The sequence below is a fragment of the Pundamilia nyererei genome, unplaced genomic scaffold (assembly GCF_000239375.1).
Source record: "Pundamilia nyererei isolate P.nyererei 1_Seehausen unplaced genomic scaffold, PunNye1.0 scaffold00013, whole genome shotgun sequence".
Taxonomy (NCBI): Eukaryota; Metazoa; Chordata; class Actinopteri; order Cichliformes; family Cichlidae; genus Pundamilia; species Pundamilia nyererei.
Window position 1 is genome coordinate 6,690,909 of NW_005187414.1, and position 25,771 is coordinate 6,716,679.

Sequence of the window (25,771 nt, forward strand, 5' to 3'; positions counted from 1 at the left end):
AACTGCGCAATATTTATGAGTCGGCGGACATTGGAGCGGGAGTATCTATTCTTGACGAACCCCGTCTGGTCAGGCTTTATCAGAACCGGCAGAACCTCCTCCAATCGTCTGGATAAAACTTTGGACAGAATCTTACAATCCACACTAAGTAGACTTATAGGTCTGTAGGATGTACACAGATCCGCGGGTTTATCCTTCTTCAAAATCAGGGATATATGGGCAAGGTTCAGGGTGGGTGGGACCTTATGCTTCTTAATCACGTAGACTTTTAGAAAACTCTTTTACAAAAAGTAACATTTTTAATGAATGCTGCAAAAGTCATGTTTTTACATTAAACTTTGACGCGTAGTTACATTTCATATGTTTATATGGGCTCACCTCAGAGTTATCTGAGCTCCTTTTCCCCCACACATCACTGCAGAAAGTCACACTCATGCAGATCCAGGTAACTGTGCTTAGAAAGCAAATGGGTAATCTCTCAGGCCTGCTCTCTGTTTCTGCACTTCACCATATGGGGTATATCCATCACAGCTTTTCACTGCCTCCTTGGGTGCCGTAAACAGAAAGAAGCAGATGTGTGCAAATGTGCACATGCGTTGGCAAAACACACATTTTGAATGATGGTACTTGTGAAGGCTTAACTGGCTATCTTAACGTCCTAAATTGAGTAAATGCTCACTTTGACCCTGAATTCTAAGTCTGCATGTAGGCTTTATTATAAGTCTAAAACGTTTCCTTGGTTTTCTATGGTTAAAGAAAACTTTAATTACTTCAGAAACACTACTGCACACATACATGTGTTTGAGACCTGTTGTTCTGGAGTCAGTCTGGGGAAAGCTCCAAAGAAAGCATTATTCTCTAAGTGATTTTTCAAAATGCCATGGATCTAGGTCCAAAACAAAGCATATTTCAGCACCAACTGCACCAGTGATAAGAGCTTGAATGTTTTTCTAATCACCCACAGCATATAGTAATGTTGATTATAATTATACTGATTTCATCAGGACGGGAAGCGGGCGACTTTTTAGACTCTTAGCAGCTTGTTTTGTAGCTGTAGTGCTTTCAGAGTTGGCATGTGCTGAAATGGTAATGCATCTGTAATACTTTATGTGACAAGTTAATGGTACAATGTACTTTCATTGTACTCTGTCTTTTCTTCACTTCTCATTCCGACTGCTTGCAAGTTAATTGGTATTGTAGTGCATTGTGCAGGTTAGTGTGGGTGTGTGTCTTAGACAGCAATGCACCAGATGTTATTTTATAGGACAGAGGAGGCGGCTCTCTCATGACTAGTTGTTGCAGCCTTGGTGATTACAATGTAACTGTGTCTGTGGCCACACCAGCCAAACACAGTCTCTTGTACAGACTGGGGGAAACCATTTCAAGTACAACAGCCTTAATGTGTTTTGATTAATTCAATTCAATTCAATTCAATTCAATTCAATTCAATTTTATTTATATAGCGCCAAATCACAACATAAGTCGCCTCAAGGCGCTTCATAGATACAGAGAAAAAACCCAACAATCATATGACCCCCTATGAGCAAGCACTTTGGCAACAGTGGGAAGGAAAAACTCCCTTTTAACAGGAAGAAACCTCCGGCAGAACCAGGCTCAGGGAGGGGCGGCCATCTGCTGCGACCGGTTGGGGTGAGAGAAGGAAGACAGGATAAAAGACATGCTGTGGAAGAGAGACAGAGGTTAATAACAGATATGATTTAATGCAGAGAGGTCTGTTAATACATAGTGAGTGAGAAAGGTGACTGGAAAGGAAAAACTCAATGCATATGGGAATCCCCCGGCAGCCTATGTCTATTGCAGCATAACTAAGGGAGGATTCAGGGTCACCTGGTCCAGCCCTTAATGGCTTTATTAATCTCTAACAAATATGTTGCTGTGGTTTAGTGGTTAATTCATTAAATGCAGAACATCATCGGTTTGATTCCAGGAGTAATCGCAAACTCAACCTGAGGGAATAATAAGGTAGAGTGTACTCTTAGTGCCGGTCCCAACCCTGGATAAATGGGAGGGTTTCATCCGGTGTAAAATATGTGCCGAATCCTTTGCAATTCGTTTTTAACTCTCACAGATTCCAATAAGGCACTCAATGGATTCCTTTGTGGCAAATAAATGAATTATTCATGCATAATTTAGTTTATAACAAAAACAGAAACCCATGGGTAGTTATAAATGAACTACTAATTTTGGTTCAGTATAATTATACTGAACATTTAGCCACACTCGTTTTTTTCAAGGACTCTGGTATCTGATAGATATGCAGAGGTGACATCACTTTAGTCAACACATACATATACCTGTGAAATACCTGTTCCATTTAAACACATATGTGTCCTTTTCCAATCTTCAAGTGTGGAGGTGTGTGTCAGTACAAAACATAACATTCTACTATCTAAACACTAATCTAACAAATAGATTTTATTTGTTGGCCTTTAAAACTGAACGGCTATAATTCTGAATCCCATAGACCCATGGCTGACCCACCAAGGAACTGCCACTGAAGCACACCTTGTACTTATCACTTACAGAATGTCAGTATTTGACACCGTGGGATGTGAATATGTTATAATTAACTGTATAATTGAGAATATTACAGTACTATGCAAAAGTCTAGAGACACTCCTTTTTTCTTAAAGTTTTGCTTCCAGTAAACCATACTTACGCTTGAGCAATAGTTCTCCAAACTTTCTGGAAACCTTTCAAAGATTTTCCAGTCCTTGTACCTGACATTTTCATTTTTTATTTTTTTTGTTCTTAAGCCACTAAACACTCACCTATGACCCATCCCAGCATAAAAAAAGAGATGCATGCAGCCGTCTAGTGTTCACCGAAGCTTCATCATAATTGGTGTCAGTGGAAGGGTGGCTGTCAAAAAGACATTCTTAAAAAAGGAAAACAACAGGCTTTATAACAGCGAGTGTCACCAGTCATCTGTAAAACACAGTGGAGGCTCTGTCATGGTTTGGAGTTACATTTCAGCCAGTGGTGTTGGGAATCTTATGCAATTATGAAGAGAGAAAAGTATCAGGAGATTTTGGTCCTGTCCTGATTGTGGACAGACAGAAACACTCAAAGGTGGACCAAACTGTCGTGGAACAGTTCGTAGGTTTTATTTGCAACCTGTGGGTTGAACAACAAAGTTGATTTAGCTGCAAATCTGGATTCAGAGCACATCCCAAGTGAGGCTTCCCAAGACATAGTACTGGGAAATGATGGTTTCTTTGGAGTCTGAGACATATCCCTTGAAGAAAACTAAACTGACCAAAAAACAAAACCAACCTAGCCAGACGATAGGTTCATCTACGCCAAGTTGTTATGGTCGGTCCAAACATCCAAAGGTTGCTTGGCCTCCTTCAGTCAGTGCCCCCATTCTTCCTCAGGTCTGTTACCTACATCATAGTTAAGCTTGGAATAAGGAAAGAAAGAAAAGAGCACTGATACAGCATTGCCCTACAATGACATCAGAATCATCAATTTCACAATAAACTGAAGGCTTGAATCAGGCTGAACAAGTACAAGAGCAGAGGTGAATTTCTCCTTGAGACACTTAAAGGCTGCTTCTGAAGACCAAGTGACAATTTAGGCGAGTTTAAATAGAATTTTACTTCAATGAACCTCTTGGAGAAATGTGCAACCGCTGAGAACCTTTGTTTTTTTTGCACACATCAGGACTGGGCTTAGATTTTCTCTGCATCGGTCTTCAGCTGCCCACCTTTCAGACCATAAGCAAATGACATATGTAATTCTTATTTTACAGCCGTTACACAACTTGTTTTCAACCAGACTCTGAAGTGCTCTTCTGATGTGCTCTTCTGATGTGCTGCCCCTGTCCCTCCGGGTACATGGAAAAAATGGAAATGTCATCCAAATATACAAATACAAAAAATTTAAATAATCCCTGACAGCATTATTTACTGGGCCTAAATAACTGCTGCAGCATTTGTTGGAGCAAAAGAGATCAGCAGATAATCATAGTGCCCAAGATCAGTTTTACATTCATCCACTTCTTAAATGTGCATCAGGTGATTTCCACTCCTAAGATCAAGTTAAGGAAAAATCTTAGCACTCCCCCACAGGTTGAAAAGCTGAACTGATTAGTTGTTAAGGGTATTTGTTTTATAGGGTTATGCTGTTTAGTCTCCAGTAGTCCGTGCATCAATGGAAAGTTTTATAATTTTTCTCTAAAAAGAAAAGCATGTCTGGCCTCTATTGGGAAAACTAGCCAATTATTTTCACTGATGCAGCAAAATCACCAATTTGTCTCACTCTCTCTGTCTCTTTAGTATCTCTGCGTTGCAGGGAATCAGTTTGTGTTTCACTGGAGTCCAAGTTATTTACACAACCAGGCATAAACACTTAAGATCAGGGATGAATCTGATTTAGTGCTTGAGCCAGCCAGCTGTTTGGCATCTGATGTCACGGGAAATTCTCTCAGTGGTTCGTTTGTTCGACAAATCTAAATTATTATTATTGTGTTGCCTAATAATCAAGGGGATCAAGTTTTGCTTATGGCTGGTATTCATAATCTCTAAAGGCAACATCGTCCCCAGATGTCTGACACTGAACGCTAGACATTCGTTCATGTTTTCGTGTAACACAAATACACAGACAGACAGGGCAAATGCACGAACACAGACACATGTGCCCATACACACTCTTCTCGTCTTCATCCTGCTTTATCTCTCTTGTTCTCTTTCACACACGCACGGACTCAAAAATCGTTGTTTCTCACAGTCTAGTCTGGCTGTTGTTTGATTTACTGGGTGACCTCTGACCCCAGCTGGGCTGAGCTGGATGGACTCTCGGCCCTGCTGCAGTTCCAACTGGTTCGTCTCCAACATGACCCTGCCAGACCTGCGTGCATGTGTGTGCCTGTGTTTGAATGCCTACACACACATCTTCATTTGTTTTCACGTCACTCCGTGGTCCCAAAACCTGCAACAGTTACACGCAGTTCCTTTCTTGAGTTCTGTATATTTTTAAAAAGTTGATATACTACATATTTGTTTAAATTACTGCTTGTTTATATGTCTCAAATCTGCACCTGTGCTGCCTCCACATAACAGCTAAACTAAATAAAGTCGTCTTCATGTGTGACTTCTCATTCAATGAAAACCTCCTGTCAGCAGCGCACCCACAATACCAGTGTTTTAGAAACTGCTAAGAGACCTTTTGGTGCTATTCATTTCCTGTTTTTGCGAAACCTAAATTAATTAAAGATGGCAACAGTAATTCGACTCAGTCTGACCTTTTCCTGTGAAAATACTCACACAAGAGGCTGAGAGCATAACAGTGGGGAGAGACCGGTTCATTAAACCACTCCAGGGCCAAATAAAAGTCTTCTAAACCAATTAATTCAGTTAAACAACAGATAATTCATTTTAAAACCAGAAAACTAAAGAAAAAGACTTTGTTTCGGCTTTCATCCACGTTCGCACTTTAGCCCGATTCCTTTTCATACTGTTTTGAAACATTTAACGTGTCCGTTAAAAAAAGATTGTATTCATTTAGAAACATATGTCTTGAAGAGGCTCACTGTTTACTTGCCCTCAACATGACCTTCACTATAATGTGGCTAGCGCTAAGCTATACGCACTATATGAATTAGAGCCTGGAGAGCCTGAAAAGAAGAGTGTGGTGAGACATTTTATATCTACCTAGACTCTGAGTAATATCTAACTCTGTAGTAAACAAATCTGTCAGCGCTTGTCTGAACACATAAATCCACATGTATTTTTTTTCTTTATGCTTCTTTGATGGCGCTTCTTTAACTCATAGATGTGGTATTTTTTGAACATAAGTCTAATCTTTGAAGGCAGCTCATAGCTTGGCGTTTTTGAACAGATGTGGGATTCCCGCTGCTCTCTCCTACTCATGCATCTTGAACTAATAAGGTCACCTTGGATTACAGCTTCTTAAAGGAACAGTTTGACATTGTGAAAATACATTTATTCACTTTCTTGCTTGATGTTAGAGGTGGAAAATATCTCCATTTTAATATCTGTATGTGAACTCTCATATAATAGCTCAACGAAGGACCAAGAGTGGAAGTTGAGAAACAGCTAGGCTCTGTTCAAGAAAAAAAAAACTAAAAAAAACAGGAAAAAAAAAACTAAAACTCTGAATTTTGTTGTTTAGAGACAAAGTCCAGGCAGGAAATGATTCTGACTGCTAGTGAGAAAATTCAAAATTACTTTTTACTTAAGTAAGCATTATAATCCTACTCAAATAGGTTAATAGTGAGCTAGTTGCATCATAAAAATACACCAATTAGCCATAATATTATAACTACCTGTTTAATATTGTGTTGGTCCCTCTATTGCTGTTGCTGATCCATCGAGGCATGGACTCCACCATACCCCTGAAGGTGTGCTGTGGTATCTGGCACCAAGGTGTTAGCAACAGCTCCTTGAAGTCCTAAAAGCTGAGAGGTGAGGCCTTTCAGCCTTTTTGTGGATTGGTCTTGTTTGTCCAGCACATCTCACAGATGCTTGATCAAATTTAGATCTGAGGAATTTGGAGGCCAAGTCAACACCTCAAATCTGAAATATCTTTGCTTTGTGGCAGGGTGCATTATCCCAGTGAACACAGTTTCCTTCTTCCCATGGTGGATACTGGTGCCAGGTGTTACCCAGCTAAGCGAACCACACGCACAAGGACATTCATGTAATCTAAAAGAAAACATGATTAATCAGACCAGGCCACCTTCTTCCATTGCTCTGTGGTCCAGTTGTGATCCTCACGTGCTCATTGTTTTCACTTTTGGCAGTGCAGAAGGGTAGGCACGCACTTCCTGACTGGAACAAACTGTGATGCATTGTGCATTCTTACACCTTTCTATCAGAACCAGCATCACCTCTTTAAGCAATTTGAGCCACAGTAGCTTGTCTATTGAATCAAACCACACAGACCAGCCTTTGCTCTCCACATGCACCAGTGAGCTCTGGGCACCCATGTCACTGATTCACCACTGTTCCTTCCTTGCACCACTTTTAATAGATACTGACCACTGCAGACCAGGAACAACCCAAAGCTGCTGCAGTTTTGGAGATGCTCTGATCCAGTTATCTAGCCATCACAATTTGCCCCTTGTCAAACTCACCCAAAACCTTATGCTTGCAAATTTTTCCTGCTGATGTGTTAGTTGATGTGTTAAACACATCAACTTTGAGGACAAAACTTCATTTGCTCCTTAATAAATCTCACCCACTAACAGTTGCAATGATGAATATAATCAGTGCTATTTATTTCAACTGTCACTGCTCATATTGTTATACTTGATGCCTGCAATAAACATACTCATTACGTCAAATGGTAATTTCTCAATTGTTGATTCATTGATGTGTATGCATGTCTTTATACTGCTTTTTATATTGCTAAGTAGCTTGATGTATAACAATGCAGCCTATCTCCAAAATAATAAGCAACTAAATATTTCAAATAACTGGTACAGAGTACAAACTGAGGTATTTGCATCCAAAACATAGCTGTATAGAATAATAAGGTCATATAAAGTCGTAACATCATATAACCATTTAAATAAAAGACATTAAACCTGTACTACAATAAAATACTTGATAGAACATACCAAGTTACATTCTCCTATCCATTCAATGGTGGTGGTGAGGGGGGTTTAAAAGTATTAGTAGTCATGTTCTGTGGCACCCCATGGCCCCCATCTAGACATGCCCCTGTTGTCAGAATCAAGTCAAATATGCCATATGCCAGTTTTTAAGGCTATTTTATTTAAGAGTGAGCCAGCTATCAGAGTTTTTTTCTTTTCTTCTTATTTTAGTGTACAAACTCTTTTGTACACTGAAGAAACACATGGTACAGAAGGGTTGCTAACATAGTCATTTGACACGGCAAAATTTTTATTTTTAGTCAGCTAAAGGCATTGCTATTGTTTCAGTCCTTGCTTCCATAATGTATGACAGCTTCTGCTTTGTCTCTGTGAGATTTAAAGGGCTATAAAGTGGCTTCTAATATGTTCAGAGACAGCCAGGTCGGTGCTTTTAATGGTTTCTAGCCTTTATTAGAAGCTGTAGGAGGGACTTGCTTTCTGTTAGGAAATAACACAAGGGCAAGTATTCTCCACACAGAGTCTAACAGCAATTTATGAACTAGTTATGACATTTTATCCCACCGGGTTGTTCAATAGTCACTAAATGCAATTCACTGATTTGTTTTCATGGGCACCGTTTGTAGTGCTTTTGAAGGGACCTGAGTTGAACTGTTTTTGCTTTTATTTTTAATTAACATTTCATGCATTCACAAAAAATGCTTTCAACTGGAATACAAGAAATGCTGCTATCAAAAAAAGGGAAATTAATATCCATGCATAGAAACAAAGAGGTGGCATTTGGTTCCTATTTCATGCTCTGCAGTGAGACCGGCAGCTGTCACTTCATTTAAAATATCGTTGTAGAAGAAAAGAATATAAAGATCTGAATGACTCAATGTTTGATAGTTTCAAAAATAGTTCGTTTTTAGAGCATTTGTTTTCCTTACTGCAGTCTAACAGTGACTCCCTTCAAAAGAATTGCATGGCATACTTCCTATGCTCAGCCCACCTGTCAAGCTGCTCTGTTATAGCACGCTAGTAACACCCTTCCTAAGCTTACGGTGTAATTGGGTTCGCTATTTTCCTTGTTGTGCAACACAGTAAAGGCCTCAATCTGTTGTTTTCTTTAAGCCCGTTGATAAGGAAGTGGACTCCTTCTCTTTTCCTCTTTCAAGCGAGAGTGACCTAAAAGACGGGATGAGGCAGGTACGTGTTGCAGCACAATAGCCAGTAAATCTCTCCACAGCAGCCACACTAGAGCCCTGAGTGCATGGTTATGGAGGGAGGCTAATCAGCTTTTGGCAGATGGGCTAATGTCCTTACAGTGGCTGAGAGGGGGGCCTATATTTAGTGTCCACTCTCCCGCTTAACAGGGGATAACAGTGGCCCTGTTCTTCTTTCCATAGCTCATCCATTGCTGCTTAAATTCACCAAGAGACCAACTGAGGCAGAGATGAAGGGAAATGAGTGAACACAGAATTATCATAATAATAATAAACACCTAGATTGAGAGCTTTAATCTCAAGTAACTCAAAATAGAAGAGTCAGTAGTTATGCACATCGAAATCTTTTCAAAAGCAGGCATGAAAGCAAAAGGAAAAGATAAAGAGGAGAAAACATAAGCAGAGTGTCAAGTAGAGAGACAGACGAAAGGAAAAAGATGAAAGACAGAGTTGAGTAACGTTTTTTTCCCACTGTCAGCAGGGAAAGTGACATCTGGAGGCTGAAGCTTGCGGGCATTAGAGTGATGCAGACCTGGAGCCAATCCACTCAGCAAGTTACCATGTGTCCCTGGAGACCTGGGCTCTGCTGGTAGTAAGGTTTGTAAATTCGTGATACCTGCTTGCTGTTTCAGACTCACTTAAAGCTAATTAGCTTGGCAAACAGTGTGATGACGTTCGTTGATGCTCATCTGTGACGTCTCACTGAGGGGAAATCCTTCACGTTCAGCTGTTACTTGCTGGCAACAAGAGTCATGCACTTGTGTGGATGTGCGGGCACTTCAGAGCATTGACCTAATGAGGACTTTTCTCCTAATGTCAAAACCTGGACACCAAATCCAAATGCCAGAGCCGTTTACCTCGGCTAAACTAAAGTTCAAGGTGGTGAAACGTCTAATAATCATCATGCAAAGTGCTACTGCGGCTGGTAGTGATTGTGATAAGAAAGAAAAATCTTAAAACATCTTATGTCCAGTGGGCTCCTTTTGCTTTTAATTAAGAAATTGCTGCACTTGAACACAATCATCAGATGTTTATTTTCAGGTTCAAACAGGATTGCTGTTGAAAACACTGACAAACAATGAAACAATCTCTTTACAGCAACAGAAATCCACATGGAACAGCTCAGAGCAGAACGTACAATGAACATGTGTAAATGTAAATCTCAACCACTGTATTCACCAAAGCAGGTCTCCATCAGCCAAAACTAATACACAGAAAAGCACCTTTAAATTCAGTGACACAGCCTTGTCTGTTAATTCGTCTGAACACAAAGTGTACAAAAATAGAGATCGATAGAAAAATAGAAGATCTGACTTGTTTGAGAGAGAACATTCTGAGTGAAGCGCAGAATGCAGTTAAAAACTGGAAATGTACTCTGTCACTCCACAATTGTTATGAAAACTCTACTTTAAATCTCAGACGAAACGCTTTAATGCCTTTCAAATATCCGTGCATTTTCAGTTCTACTTATCTCATTATTTCCTCACTGAGACAAATTTCAGTAGCTGTTAACTGTGTTCTCCTCTGCTGGGCCCGAGCTCTGTTATGACACCCTTGCACACACAAACCAACTTCCACTCCTTTGACAAATTTAGAGCTTGTAGCTTGTAACACAATTGTTCCCTTTTTCTGTTACATGTTGTTTTATTTTAAAGCAGATACATTATGGCAAAATGCATTTGAACTGCATACAAAATTTCTTAATGCATTTGATAAAAAAAAAGAAAAATTAAAAGTGTTTTAAATCTTTTACAATTTTCCAGTGTAATTTTTTGAAAACTGATCGCCCATGTTTCAAAACTTTCTGTTAAACATGTGTTTGTTACTCAAAGGTACCTTGTAGAGTTTGTTTGATTTTAGGAGCTCTAATAGAGCAAAATCTTTGGTTGTATCGTGCATGTGTATGAGAACATGCATACATGTGATGTCATGCATGAGGTCCAGGGCTGGCCATCTGGCAGAATGGGCACTTTTCCTGTAAGCCAATATAAGCATTTGCATTTGGGTGGACGCACCGGTTTTTCAACAACACGTCAGGAAAAATAGTCAGCTGGCCAAAATGGGTAGGAGTAAAAGGGAAGGCACTTGTGGAGAAAGCTGAAAGCCAAAACACAGATGCTCAGTTTGTCAAATTAAGGACCTGTGGGCCATAGTAGATGATTGTGGTGGCAGGTGCTGTGAGAAGAGGCCCAACAGCCGGACAGTAAACGAAATAAAAACTTGCAATAAGGAGAAGCTAATTTAATTCAGCGTTTTATATAGCACTAGTTGACTTGGCTTTACTTCAAGGCATTTTCATATTGCAAGAATGCACAAGAATCCCGCCGATCAGACAATCCTCTGCGAGCAATCACTTGGTGACAGTGGAAAAGAAGAACTCCCTTTTAACAGGAAGAGAACTCCAGAAGAGCTAGGCTCAGTTAGAGGCAGCCATCTGCTGCAAGGAGGGGAAAAGGGGAATAAAGATGAGCACGGAGAGACAACTAACAATGGGCTGGCTTCTTAGCACTACATTTAGCATGAGGCAATGATAGTCTGGATTCAGTGAACCAATCAACACGGACCCGTATTGATGAACTTGGTAGACAAGATAGCTTTTTTTGAGTATTGTTGATAACATTGCAGTTAAATTATTTTGGCAATCTTTGGTCAAATTAATTCGGCTAATATTTTCATGAATGATGGTGTAGCTTCCTAGCTTGCCAGTCATCACACCAATATTATAATGAAATCCATATAATTCGTAATTCTATGAAAGATGTTATGCCAACAGATAAGACTGCTGAAACAGTCATGTGAGACAGTGAATCTTTAATTTTCTCCCTGTTGAGCTAAAACCATCTTTAAATGTTGATAAGTTGTCTCAGTGGAAAGTTTTGGTTATTTTCTGTTAGCCAGCGTTTATCATTAACAGCGTTTTTAGGCAGTGAGCTTGCTGTTGCTCTTCTTGGAGCTGACTTTTCCTTGGCTTTACAGTTTATTGTCTACTTTCTCCCTCTCTCCCTCCCACACACAGGATGTCATTTGGGATTTTTTTAGGATTCACTGCAGAAAGTCGTGCATTTTTGCAGAGCCCCCTTTATGAAGTGTGCAGTTCCTCTCGCTTGCTCTTCATTCCCTTTTCCTCACTACAAACTTTTAGTGTTTTACGGGAGCATCACAGTTGATATACAGATTCAGGGGAACGCAAAGATGGGTAGAAAGTGACATGATTGTGGTGGGCCAGTTTAAGTGAAAGTGCTGGACCTGACCTATTTCTCACAGTTACGCCCTGATGAGATTGCTGCAGCTGATTTCATGCCATGAACTCACTTCAGCTTTTTAGACCTTAGGGAAATAGTGTAAACAAAGAAAGAAACTCCACAGGGTGCCTTTAAGTAAGCTTGAGTGGTACATCTGAAAAATCTGTTCTTTTAATTTGCATTTCAGTTTGCATCTGGCAAAGTGTACAAAAACACATGAAAATGTGTTTTAATAAGACTGTATTTTGAAATGCACAATGGGCATACATTTCTTTCTGTCACATTTCACCCTGCACATGAAATAGGTTGCTATACACTCCTTCACCTTAATTTGCAACCCATCTCTCATTTTAAAATAACCATGCATTATATTTTTATAAGTATTTTTTAGACACTCTCGCCACCCACCTCCTACAGATGATGAGATTATGTTGGTACTTCCTCTTTGGTAATCAGGATGTGTACTTATCCAGCAGCACTGCTGATAAGAGCATAATCTTGAACCAAACACTGTTAAAAACATCAGGTGGTCCGATACCTCCCTCAGTGTTAGAGACCTTAGTCAGCATTGGTAAATTTTCTGACCATCAGTACATTCATAATCATTTTGAAAATGTCATGAGACAATTCAATACTACTCTAAGATAAAGAATGACAAAAAACAACTCTTCCCTTTAGGCTTTATCTAGGCACTTAAAAATGTATTCCTGTACAGAAATAAAGCATGCATTGTTTTGTTGTTGGGGTTTTTTTTGTTGTTTGTTTTTTTGTTGTTTTTTTTGTTGTTGTCAGAGTTCAGAAAGAAAAACTTGAGTAACAAAGCAGATCTTTGGGTTGTAAACAGTACTCACTTCCTTTTTTTGCAATTGTCTTTGAAAACAAAGTTCCAGTCTCCCACAAACTCAGTGCAGACGGTAAATATGTGAAAGAAAACATCTTCTGCATCCTTTGCTGCTCTTTGCTCTTTGTGGCCATTTGTGATCTCATGTTTTGGTTTGCAATGTGAAGAAGATGTGCTTATTACACATGTCAAAACCCACAACACACCAGAACACTATCCTGTCCAGGCTATTTATGACTCAGAGCCTCAGCGACGGTTTGATCTACCAAACCCTCGAACTGGCAGGCCAGCCCCACTCACTGGCATCTCTCCCTGTGTGCTCACCTCCTGCTGTGGCATCCTAACCCGGGGGGAAAAACATTTCTTTCTCTTGCTGCTTTGGTCCTGATTCCTTGTCTTCATTTTCTTGCCTTTCCTTGATTCTCTTCTTCCTTGCCCAATCTTATCTCTTGCTTTCCTTTTGTCCTTTCCACAAACTTCCGTTCTCAAGGAGGAGATTTAAAAAAAATCATCACTCCTCCCTTTTAGTGGGTGGGAGTCCCAGCACTTACACAGTGGTGCATGGACATAAAAAAGGTTTAGTTACAGGGCAACCAAGTGGCGTACATGGGGTGCTGCAAAGAAGCAAGGTACTGCTGAGGAGGAGAGGGTGGGCATGAGTAGACAGGCTGAATCTGTGCTACGTAATAGTTGCTGAAGTTGCCATCAGAGACATATGGAGCCGGCTGGTAGAAGCAGGTGACATTGGCAGCATTGGGTATGGCATTCTGCTGGACCAGAACCCGAAGGGCCAGCGACGAGATGAGGCTGAGTGTCTGACGCCTCTCGTGGCCCATCAGGCACACAGTGCTCTCTTGCACCACATTGTACAGCGTGGCAAGGTAGTCATACTTCCTGTCCTCCAGGTCTACAAAGTGGTTCTGCAGATAGGACTCCAGCTTTCTCCTCTGCTCACTCACATCAGGAAAGTCTATGAAGAATCGCGAGCACATGTAGCGCTGCAGCAGTTTCATCTCGGTGTCAGAAGCTGCACGGAAACCCCGAACCAGCAGGTGGCAGTACTTCAGCAAGCCCCCGCCGCGTATCTCCTCGGGGCTCCTCGTGCAGATGAGGCGCTTGCGCAGGTGATCGAGGGCGGTGGGGAAGTCACCATAGACACTTTCCCCAAGGATGGTGGGGTGGAAAGTTGCAGCCATTGGGTGCTCCGAGCACTCGTAAAAGAGGAGGAGCGAGTCCAGGCGGATCTGGAAAGAGTCCACGCTGAACTCAAACTGCCGGCGAAGAGAGTCCACAAACTTGAGCTCCACGTTCTTGCCACGGTTGTTGGACAGTGAGATGAGACTCCAGCGATCTGAGTCGTTACACACCTTCACCATCTTCTGCACATAAGCCTCCTACAAACAGACACAAAGTAAAACATGAAAAGTTTCTACACAATAGGAATCATGATCTTCAAGTAAATGTCATATTTTGCAGGCTTTAACCAGCACACTGAAATCATCAGTGAAAACTTAAAGACACTGTTGGAACAAAGAGAGTGGACAACAAGGGTTTTATACCCACTTTATATCCACACTAGAATTCTATATGCCCTCTACCTTTTTTATTTGTGTGTCATTAAGGGCTTACAAAAAGCACTGCATTATAAGATGAGTAACTAATTGTATATATCAGCTCAAAATCATTCAAAAACTCGAGGACCTCCTTCAACCCTTCTCTCACAATCTCTCAACTCCTCCTCCTCCCCCATGTCCTTTTCACAGCTGTGGTAAAGTGAAGTTCTTGCAAAAAGTTTATCAAAAACTTCTTCTTTTTCTGACCGTGACCTGCTCACCAGATGAACGACTGCATTCTGGGTCAGCAATGGAGATATAATGTGTTTTGACCATAGTTTGAGCAACAACTCCACATTAATGTGCACCAGATAAAAATCTCTGTCTGGCCTTTTACTCATCATGTTTTGCTGATCACATCTGTTGGTGGGCCATTAGTAGCCTGGGTAGTCCTTGGTATCCAGGTAACTGAGGGCCGACTGATTAATGTGGATCTGACTCCAATTGGATTAGACAGAATCCTCTTTGAACTGGAAACTAACCTTTTTACTATTTGTAGGCTTATATCTCTATGCTGCACTGACATATTCAGACTTATTAGAATTGGGTGCATTATTAAATCTAAAATGTATGCAATGACTGAGAAATTTTAACTAATTCTGCTTCATGTATAATTCAGGAATTGAGTAATTTTGAAGCTCTGCATTATATGCGCCAGTGCTTCACAGTTCTCATAAGAATCATAATTTGCTCCGTTTGTGAGTCACATTTCTTCATACACTACCTTTAAGGTCACTGGTGTGATCTTTTCTTTATTCACCCCCTCGGGCAAGAAGTCTAGAAGTGAGTCCAGCACTATATCTTTCACTATCTGAAACTCCATCTCCCCTTTCAGCTCGGCGCAAAATATTAAGTCCAGATCTTTCCATCCCAGACCGCTGTCCTCATGCAGGACGTAGCTGGCTGCCGATCCGTTTAACCGCACCTCCCGAACATGTATCCGCTTCTCCTCCATGCGGCTTCGGACCACCTTGACGATATCTCGTGGCTTCACCTCCAGGGTCGGGAAGCTCCATCGCCCGTGAATTGGGATGGAGCCCGTGAGGATGGTGTCCAGCCGATGCACTTGCTCCCAGTTGAGCACGCTGAGGTTGATGCTCTCTCCGTGCGAGTAGCTGTCAGCTGCAGCGCACTCAGCGCTCTCGATCATGTTGACAGGAGGTAGAGGAGGATGTAAACGGCAAAACTTTCTACTAACTCCGTCCGGAGCTGCGGCATTAGCCGGAGGCAGCGTTCTGTGGAAATGACCCTTAGGAGCGGAACTCTGTCACACCAACAAGACCGTGAACGACAAAACGTCTTTACGCATGACGAAGAGAACAGGTCGGGCGGCGTTGCCCCACTTCTTACATAAAGTCTGCTTCTCCAGACAAATTCAGTTCATGATCTTGTCAAGCTTTCGCTGGCAGACTGCGCGCTGCGATCCGTCTCCGTGTCTAACCTCTGGACAGCGGGTGTCAGCTGTGTCGGTTCTTTCTTTCCGTTTCAGCTTTTCGCAACGTCCCAGTAGTGCTCTGACGCAGCTATCTCAACCGAAAAATCCACTGGAGAAGTTTTACTTCTGTCTTCTTTGACTCGCTTTTTGTTTTTTTGTTACGCACAGCTTATTGCGTATCCATGCTGAGCAACTTTACGCTCCGTTTTTTTTTTTACAATGCGCGTTTCCGATCCCCACCTACTTTTCAAAAGCGGTGAGCGACTGCTGTTTGTCTTTTACATTTTGGCCGTTTTGGAGCTCGCTGATACTGCGCGATGCACGGAGGTCCCACTCCACGGCTGCTGGAGAGGTTGTGAACAGATCATTTCCAGTCCGAGAAGCGATGGGGCGGCTCGGTTTGATTGACAGCCCACACCAACTAACACCACCCCCTCCACCCCCTCCGCTTCCCATGGTTAATTTCAGTGGCTTCAAACTCGAATGCTGAGGCGTGTCTAAAGAAGAATAAAAACTTTTAAATTAAAGTTCTAGCCTTCAAAATCGGGGATTCGTATCCACAAACAGTCACTTTTACTCAAAATCCCATCATTCCGGAGATGCAGCCAGCCTACACTTGTCTTCCTGCAGAGGGGAACCCTGGTCTCACTGGTCCAGTATCAGCGCCCCCTGTTCAGTTTGACATAAATCTATGCACGTTATCAAAATCGGGTACTTAGAATTCTTTCCAACCTTCCAAACAGATACATTTGTGTAAATTACACAAATATAAAACACTACAATTTTACTACTACGCGAGGTTTCACATGCACCCTCTCTAGAGATGTTTGTTTTTTCTTCACTAGTTATGACGCAGCTCATCTTATCTCCAAAGTCACACATCGTGAAACCACATTTAATGCGCAAATTTAACAACAGTTTCTGTTTTATTTGTCCTCTTAACACCAACATGAATGTTTAATTTGAGCATATATGTGCGATGAAAGTTGTCGGTCATGTTCTTGACTGCGGTCCAGCTTGGGTATGGGCCACAGTCTCTCGGGTTAGTTGTCATAAAGAATCTGTCAGTGCGGAGCTGGGCGCGCATATCTGCGTCACTGCAGACGAGCCCATAAACCAGCTTATCGCAGATTACCCTCTATGTGCAGTGTCACACACGTTAACACCGACACACAGGAAGATGCGCTGTTAGCAAGTGCACTTTCACACATGAGGGTGAAAGTATTGTTATCCAAGAATTGTTTTTGTGCATGCGCAAAAAGCTAAAACACCGAAAAGACGGAGAAACGTGATGATAACCGTGAGCCAAGTTTTGAGTAAGACTGAAGCAAAGATCCAATACCATCTGTCAGAAAAAGGGAGGGATGTAAATATGAAAACACTAAATTTTACAGAAAAAAATAAGATATTTGTATCTGTTTAAAATCTATTTGTTATTTTAAAGTCCGACATATGACTCGAGTGAATAATCCATGTCAGTTTACAATCTGATAGGCAGCATTGAGATCAAGTTTACTTTAACTATTTGCCTCAGTATCATTGTCAGTCGTTGATGCAGTGAAGCATATGGCAGCTGCTTTCACTTCTTTGTATTGTTGATGCATTAACAGCAGCTACTTAACATTTAAATAATACGGGAAGAATCACATTTATGTGCAAATGCAAAACTTTTAGCATTAGTGCTGCTGCTGCATTACAGGAAATACTGTGCCATTATTTACACACTGCAAATACAGTACGTAGCTCTGTAGGTTAAGACACAACAACAGCAGGTCAGTCACACTCTTCACTTTCCCCATTCACCATTTAGCTCAGTTTAAGCCTTACTGCTTACTGTGAAGCAACTACTTACCTGACCTTTGACCTGCCAAGTGGATGACACCGGATTGGTTTCCGATGTCTAACGACTATCCAGGATTTCAGATAGACCGCATGCCTGGCTGCTAAACTTATCTCCATATATGGAAACAAATTTGTGCACACAAGAGTATCTTGAGGTGTGCACTAAATTGTAACCTATCTGTTTATGTGTGAATTATTATTGCACAGTGCCCTCTTTCTATTCAGGAACATGACAGTAAATGAATCAGAGAGTTTTTTTTATTAAAAAATTCAGATGCACCCAGGATTCTGATCACACTTAAAATATCTTTCCATATCTTCTGCATATTATTTTGAAATGTTTCCATGTTTTCCTATTAACCCACTATGTCTTCAGTCCCTCTATCCTTTCCTGCTCTTTGCTCATCCTCTTCCCCTTTCCTGTTTTTACCATTACTACACGTGGAAGTTCATTAAGAGATTACAGTGAAGTAGTTAGGTGAATGTCCATCCGCTCGCTTCCTCCCACTCTTAACACCTTCTATTATTTTCATATATAGCATGCTGGATCATTTTAGTATCTCAAAGATTTTCCATTAAAAAAAGAAAGAAAAAAATTTCCACATTTAACCCACATGTATTAGCAGCGTGCAGGCCTGCTGACCACCTCCAGATGTAAGACATTGAGACATTGTCCTGCTGAAGGTCACATTGACAGGAAAATTAGCCTGGCACAATTATGATGGCAGTTCTGTGAGTAGCTGCAGACATAGCAGCAGGGTGTAGTAAAATAAGTAAAATAAGCATATTAATGTTGATGAAAGACCTCCAACCATCTGGGATATTTGCTGTTTTGGTTTTCTGGGTGTTGGAGAATCTCCTAAAATACCACAGGCTGCATGAAACTGCTAGGCTGAATGAAAGTATTCAAACCTATATGCATTTATAGTGCACCGTGTGAAAATGGCAAAAGTAACCAAAATACATTTGCAAGATTCAACACCGTCCCCAGGCAGCCAGGCATAAAAACTTTAGGCTAACAAGATAATAAGGTAACAGGATAACAGGCATAAAGTCTACTGTCTACACGGGCAGCTAAGTCAAGTGTAGGGATACGTACGGCTATCTAAATGGTCTCTGTGGTGAGCAAATGGAGCTACGGGAAGCCTGCAGGGCAACAGTATTTATCAAATAAACTAATTACGCAATTACAAGCTAAACTTTGTCACACAGTACTTAACTGACCGTTTAACACTACATTGTTTATGCTTCATTGAATGGGACAAGAGTGTTTGCATTTGTTCTTGAATTGTTATTTGTGTCACCATCAGTTCTGGTGACTTCAGTGTGTTTTTTCTTTCTTTTTTTTCTGGTACATTTGCACAAAGAACTAAATAGTTCCCCAAAGAGATTAAATAATACAAGTTTTTATGATGAGGATTATTTCCTGGAGTATTTATTTATTCTTTTGCCAGGATCAACACTACATTAAAACCTCAGTGTTGGCGCTGCTTATTGGAAGGTGCTTTAGGGTCATTTGTAATTACATCAAACTCGTTTTAGCTCATGGGCCATATGCAGCCCAGTTGGATCCCAAATGTTTCAGACCAGTAAAACAATTGCATAATATATGTGTTAAGCAGTAGAATCTGAAATTATTTACTAGAGCTGAGGCTTCTTTAAAAAGCTGAAGTCAAAAGTAAGACACCTGTATCCCACACTTTAAACAATTTACCAGATATCAAAGGCATGAAACCTCACAGACAAGTCATATTTGTTGTCTTTATAATTCAAACGACCTGTCAAGAGATAGAAATACATTTAAATTGCCAGGCACGTTAACAGTAGAAAAGCATTTTATTTAAAAACCAAAGTATTTAATAACAGCAATTTAATTTAAGTGCTTCATCCGAAAAGAACCACTTAAATTAAATCTGTCACTGAAAAGTAAAATATATAAAAAAGCTTGCTTTGCCTTCCTAAACCAAAAAAGAATCTTGTATCTCAGTGTTTTATTCAATTTTCTATGACATTTTTTGTCTGTTATGTCACATCAGGGCCTACTGAAATATTTTGCATGAGTTCCTGTTGTTTTGCCCACAATAACTGTTACAACTTTTAACAAACACTTCACTTTAGCACTGGCGGTGATGCAATCATGCAATTGCAGGCCACCCTGTTTCTGCTACTTAGCATGCAACGCTCAGTCTTTAGCCCGTTGCCCGATCACATACATATAGCACTGTAGATGTATAGTGGGTATCTGCTAATGTCGACAAAGACAAACCTCAGCAGTATTTCCAATCAGTTTTAACCTTGACCTTCTGAAGTGACCTCTGTTGGCCTCAATCAACCCTAAAAGAATATGCTCAGTAGCGTAAGCCCCCTGCTAAACTCTTCCACAGCCACTAATGAGATTCATTGCACTGCTGGAGTGTAAGTCATGCAGCGCAGCACTCGGAGAAGGTCCTCCACATGGTACTGTGCTAACAACAAGTTTAAGAATTTGTTGAAAAGAAGCCCTACCAGTAAAACCACAATGAACCTTTTCCCTCCTTTTATGCATTTCATACGATTATAGATTAAGAGATTTCATGATTAAAAGTTTCCATTTTTGAATTTAACTTATAGACGATGTGTTCTCTTATCAGTAAAAAACGACACACACTAAAAAGCCGACCACAATCGACTGTGTCACAGTGTCACAGACGTGCATTGCTCAAGAAAGAAAAAGATGTAAAATGGTGTTTAAAATAGTTCAAAGTTGTTCAATAACCATAAATATATTTTTACATATATGATTAATTGACCACATTAGACTTTTTTTGCACAAGGCTCCTGCTTTGCTTTTGGAAAAATGAAATGAATAATGTCTGTGAGCTGAACTCAGGTGAATGTTTTAGTGCAGCCCCCAAAAATCACAGAATAGCCCACCACCCCGCAGTTTTTCAGACTGCTTTCTTGACTTGTCATAACAAGGGCCAAAAGACTGCTCTGATAAAATAAACAGGAAGTGAGTCGCCCAATCTGTGACTCAGCTTCCTGTATGATACCGTCGTTGGAGATGTTAATACCACAGCAAATTTCTCTGATGGTTTCTGTGTAAACAGTTGTACCGCTTGCACACACATTCATAAACATAAAATTGTGTGCATTAGAAGCCAAAGACTAAAATTAATTGGAAGTAGTGACAACATGCAAACATGTTGCAGTTTACACCTCATGAGGCCAGCCTTCCTAAAACAACTTTCACGGGTAGTCTAAAAACACAAAACAAAACTTGGTTTATTAGTTCCAGTTAATGATCATCAGTTCAACTTTAGTTAGAAACCGCCCTAAACCGGTGGTTTCCACAGTGCACAGTGCAGTAGTACACTAAAGTGAACTAATGATTTTTATAGTATACACTTTATTCAGCCTCTGAATGTGTTGAATATTCCCAGGTTAACGTGTTTAATCATAGGGCCACACAGTAAATTCTACTGTCAGGAATTATAGAAGCTATATAGAAAGAAATGTGAGACATAAAGGTTTTTAAACTCCTCTGTAGATTGATTACATGGCCTCACATGCAAACGGAAAATTATAAGAGAACATTATGTTGTATTAAAATGCCACAAGCCAAAAAGTTTGGAAACAGAAAAGTACCTGATGTTTTTTTCTTTAAATCTACTTTTTTTTGTGACTGATCATTCTCACACTGAAGTGTCAGCAGCAACCAAACTGGACATAAAGTGGACTAATCAGAAGCAGTACACATATAGGAAACTCACTCTTTGTCTGATAAATTTGCTTTGATCTCCTTCTCACATTGTTCTTCTACTTTCATGAGGAAACTGGAAAACCCCTGACAAATCCCAGCAAAGGTCATGCTTACGCAGCATCAAGGTACCACAGCGCCATCTGCTGGACCACCATAAACAGCCCGGGCTGAGCTGATCTGAGACTCAAACAGCAATTCTATTCACCCGTAGGTGGCGCTCTTTTCTACAAGTTAAAGTTCAGCGTATCTGTGTCAGTTTCTCAGTTTCCCACATAGCTGCACGCACAGAGACACATTGCACAGCTGTGCTCGGTAAACAGTGTCATTCAAGAGTCAAGTTAGGTCATTTGATCCCTTCATGCGGTGTATGATGATTCCGTTATTAAAAGCTGATTGAGTGAAATGCACTAATTAAATGCACGCAGCTATGACATAATCAAGCGCATTAGTCATCCATCTTTTGAAGCACGTCTCTTCTTCTCTCTGTTCATCATTTGCATCATATGTGCAGAGTGACTTGTTCTGTTTAAGATAGTGCTGATGCTCTAGATACTGTGGGTTTCTGCTGTGGGAAATCTGCGTGAGCACTGCTGGTGTTGCATTTGATTCTAATATTGTTCCTAACCAATTAAACTTTGATACACGAGACCTGTGTCAGCGTTATTTGGTAGCTTTGTCTGCTGCTTTTCTGTGGGTCGGATGACTCAAACGACTAGTTGCACGTGCAGCAGAGGCGAATGCTTGGGATCAACCCCGTTTTGGCTCCGCAGCGTGATTCACGGGGACAAACTGTGCAAAAGTGGGAGGAAAGAAATTCCCTTGAGATATCTGTGAGGGCATATTTCCCAGATGATAATTAAGGCTTTTGATCAGCAGCATCTTTAAGTCAGGATTTCTTGCGTGTGCATGTGAAAATTGAGTGAAAAATGATATTTCCATTGAGCTTCACTTTGAAGCATCTGTAACCGGTTAGCTGCCACTACGCGTGAAAACCCCTTTTTCTCCAGTATCAGTGACAGGGAATGTTGAAATCTCATACAGAGGGGAAATCGAAAAAAAAAGAAGAGGACAACAAACGCACATGTGCAGTCACACCCTGCTGCTGATAGCAGTCAGTCTGCTTTAGGCTCAACATTGACGATGTAAAGTCAAAGTTAGGTTGAGGCTTATTGGTTGGGGGCTCCGGAGGAACAAAGAGGTTCTTAGTGGGAAGATCTCAGTGCAGCTGCAGGTGATGTGGCAGTGATTTTGTGCCTCGGTCAGTCATTTGGCACTTTGCTCTGTCATGAAAGGTTTAGGGTGGAGATCCACTCCTCTGCTCTTCTGAGCACGTCTTGACTGAGCAGTGATTTATTTAGGGTGAGGTGTACTTTTCTCACACCCACGGAGCAGAGCAGTGGTGGGAGATGGGAGGTAGCAGGTCAGTAAATGGAAGATAAAAAGAGAAAAATGCATTCTGGTGTGTAATTGAGGTCTTGGATGAAGACATACATGAGTGAAATACAGAGCAGGAGATGGGAAGAAAGCGTGCAGTTGGATGTCTTGGAAGGGTGGGGAAGAGGAGGTTGGAAAGCATAAACAAAACATTATGAGCAGAGGTGGATAAATGATAAAGAGAACCAAAGCCCCTGCAGACCACATGAATGCCTCACATTCAGCATCCAGCCTAATGTCACACAACACAGCTCTTTTCATTTACCTTACATGGGAGTGCTTTCCATCCTTACTAATACTGGGCAGTTTCTCATGTCTCTGCTTTGAACTTTTCTCTACCTTTTTCCTCTTCCTTGTGAGCCAACTTTTATCTTCTGCCTACTCTCCCTTCCTTTCTTTGTGTCCTTCAGAGAGGTATTTATTGTATCAGAAAAATTCTGATTAAAAGAACATCCAAAACACCCGAGGGACCTCATCCAGGTTTAACAAGCCACATAACACACATGTGGCATGATGCCTCAGTTTGTTCCTCACAGGTGTTAGCACAAGATTTTATTAAGAAACTAAGTGTTTTTCACAGCAAGTAAAACTGATACATATGCTTCAGAATCCTTTAATGCCCTCTTTTATTCATTTGAAACTGTAAATAACTCCATCTTTTTAATGTAAATATCTTATAAGCAAATAACATGGCAGCAACCCAGTGCATTTAGATGTGTACGCATTGTGGCTGAAGTCCAAATCGAGTATTAGAAAAAGAGAGAAAATATCCAGTGACATTTAAAAACAGACAGAGAAGAGGCCTGTCTAATGTGCAGAGGCGAATTGTTCCACACTTTAGAAACTTCAACACACAGGCGGTCCCCTCTGAGGTAATGCTTAGTTTTAGGTATGTGCAGGAGTAGCTGATCAGATGACCTGAGAGAAGAGGAGGGTGCATAAGGCTGACCATGGCTTTATGACTACAGGGCACCCAGCGTCTGATGGCTGCTTCCAGCAGGGTATCACTCCATGTCACAAGTTCACATCATGCCAAACTGGTTTCTTGAACACAACAGTGAGTTAACTCTACCCAAATGGCCTCCCCAATCACAAGATCTCAGCTAAATTAACTGCCTTTGAGAACAGGAGATTCATATCGTGGATGTGCAGCTGACAAATCTGCATCAACTGTGTGCTATCATGCCAATATGGATAAAAACATCTGAGAAATGTCTCCTTGTTGAATCTATGACATTAAGAATTAAGGCAATAATAATAGTAATAATAAGCGACTGGTGAGTGGAGGTGTATAAGTTCTTTTAAGGAAAACAATATCTTGATGGCAATGAGGTCAAAAGTGATTACCAAAGTATTGATCACAGGGCCAGATGGAGGTTTTTGCAGTTTCTCTTAATCAGTCTATTTGATAAAGTGAGCAACAACTCTTTGGCTCTTGTCTTTGGATTCAGAAACATTGCTGAAAACCTTCCCACCACCATCCAGTGTTGTTTTCAGAAAATCTGACACTAAATGTAACAGTGATAAAGGATGTCTGTGGTTCATGTCCCAATTTCAAAGCAGCTGTGTGTTTATGTGACAGCATGTTTGTAATCTTTAATACACTGAAAAAATGGCCAGAATTCAACATTTCAGTGATCAATCACATTTCACAATCAACTCTTTCAACTATTTCTTTCTTTGCTCTTGAAAAATGTGCATTCCTGGACTCAGATAACAAAAAGTATTTTTTGCTTTTGCCTCAATAATTGTTACAGTCTGTTAGTAATCACAGCCTTTCCTGCTTAGGGCAGAGAGGAATAATTCAGGAAGCCGTCTTGGAGATGGAAGAGGGCAGGTGGAACTCTCTGGATATCAGACAAGAGACTGGGAGTGAAAATGTTGCACTGGAGACTGACTGAGAAGGCTGAGATTGTTTGGGGGCTGGGCTGGTGGTCAGCAACAGAAACAACCATCTTCTGAGAGCTTGATGTCTGGCCATCGACGAACTTATCAGGAGGCTGAAGGGGGAAACAGTGACAAAGTAGGAGACGGGATCCATGTGGAGGCTTGGTAAAAGTTGGCCAACCTGAAAGGCAAGAAGATAGCCAGAAGCAGCCTACTTTGGTTGCAGGTACTTGGGGAACAGGTTCAAGCAACACGGGACCCCCTGATCAAGGCAACATGTGACTTTCTGTCTTATATTATGGCTGCTAGGGACAGACCTTGACTGACTCTGGCTGCTTTGGACTGCTTGAAACCTTCCAAATCAGTGTCAGGCTGCAGCAGCAGGGAAGTCACTGAAGGCTCTAGACACCCAGGCAGGGACTGTGGAGAACCCACTCCCCTTTTAGGGTCCATACACTTGGAATTCTTGGGCTGGGACTGTGCAAAGCGCACTGAAGGCTTTGGACATTCAAGGTAGGACTGTGCAGGAGCCACTCCCACTGAAGGGTTTAGGTACTTGGACTCTTGAGCCTCGGATATTGCAAGGTACACACAGGACCCTCTGACACAGGAAATATGGGACCTTCTGGCTCAGGTTCCATCTGAGTTTGCACAGAACTCACCAAAGGCTCTGGACACTCACATTGTTGCTGTACAGGACCCACTCTCATTGGAGGGTCTTTACACTTGGAATCCTCGGGGTGTGGCTTACTGAAGGCTCTGAATACTCAGACTCATTGGGCTGGGGCTGCACATGGCCTCCCAGACACTGTTCAGAGAGGTGTACTGTTGTCCCTCCTTGTAAATCTCACATTTGATGATGGACCACAGGTTCTCAATGGGGTTCAGATCAGGTGAACAAGGTGGCCATGTCATTAGTTTTTCTTCTTT

General features: G+C 41.2%; 1 protein-coding gene across 1 annotated transcript; it reads right to left on the reverse strand.

Annotated features, from left to right (window-relative positions):
• Nucleotides 1-12,809: 12,809 nt before the first annotated feature.
• LOC102203394 (protein FAM46A-like) lies at nucleotides 12,810-16,315 on the reverse strand. The gene is made up of 2 exons (XM_005725057.2): nucleotides 15,226-16,315; nucleotides 12,810-14,282 (listed from the first exon to the last, which is right to left on the reverse strand). The coding sequence occupies exons 1-2, from the start codon at nucleotides 15,649-15,651 to the stop codon at nucleotides 13,467-13,469; spliced, it is 1,242 nt and encodes a 413-aa protein (XP_005725114.1). The 5' UTR covers nucleotides 15,652-16,315; the 3' UTR covers nucleotides 12,810-13,466.
• Nucleotides 16,316-25,771: the final 9,456 nt, after the last annotated feature.

Coding starts and splice junctions, on each gene's coding strand:
- LOC102203394 (XM_005725057.2), bottom strand. CDS start 15,651: ATGATCGAGAGCGCTGAGTGCGCTGCAGCTGACAGCTACTCGCACGGA. Junction 14,283..15,225: donor TCACACCAGTGACCTTAAAG/GTAGTGTATGAA, acceptor GTCTGTTTGTAG/GAGGCTTATGTGCAGAAGAT.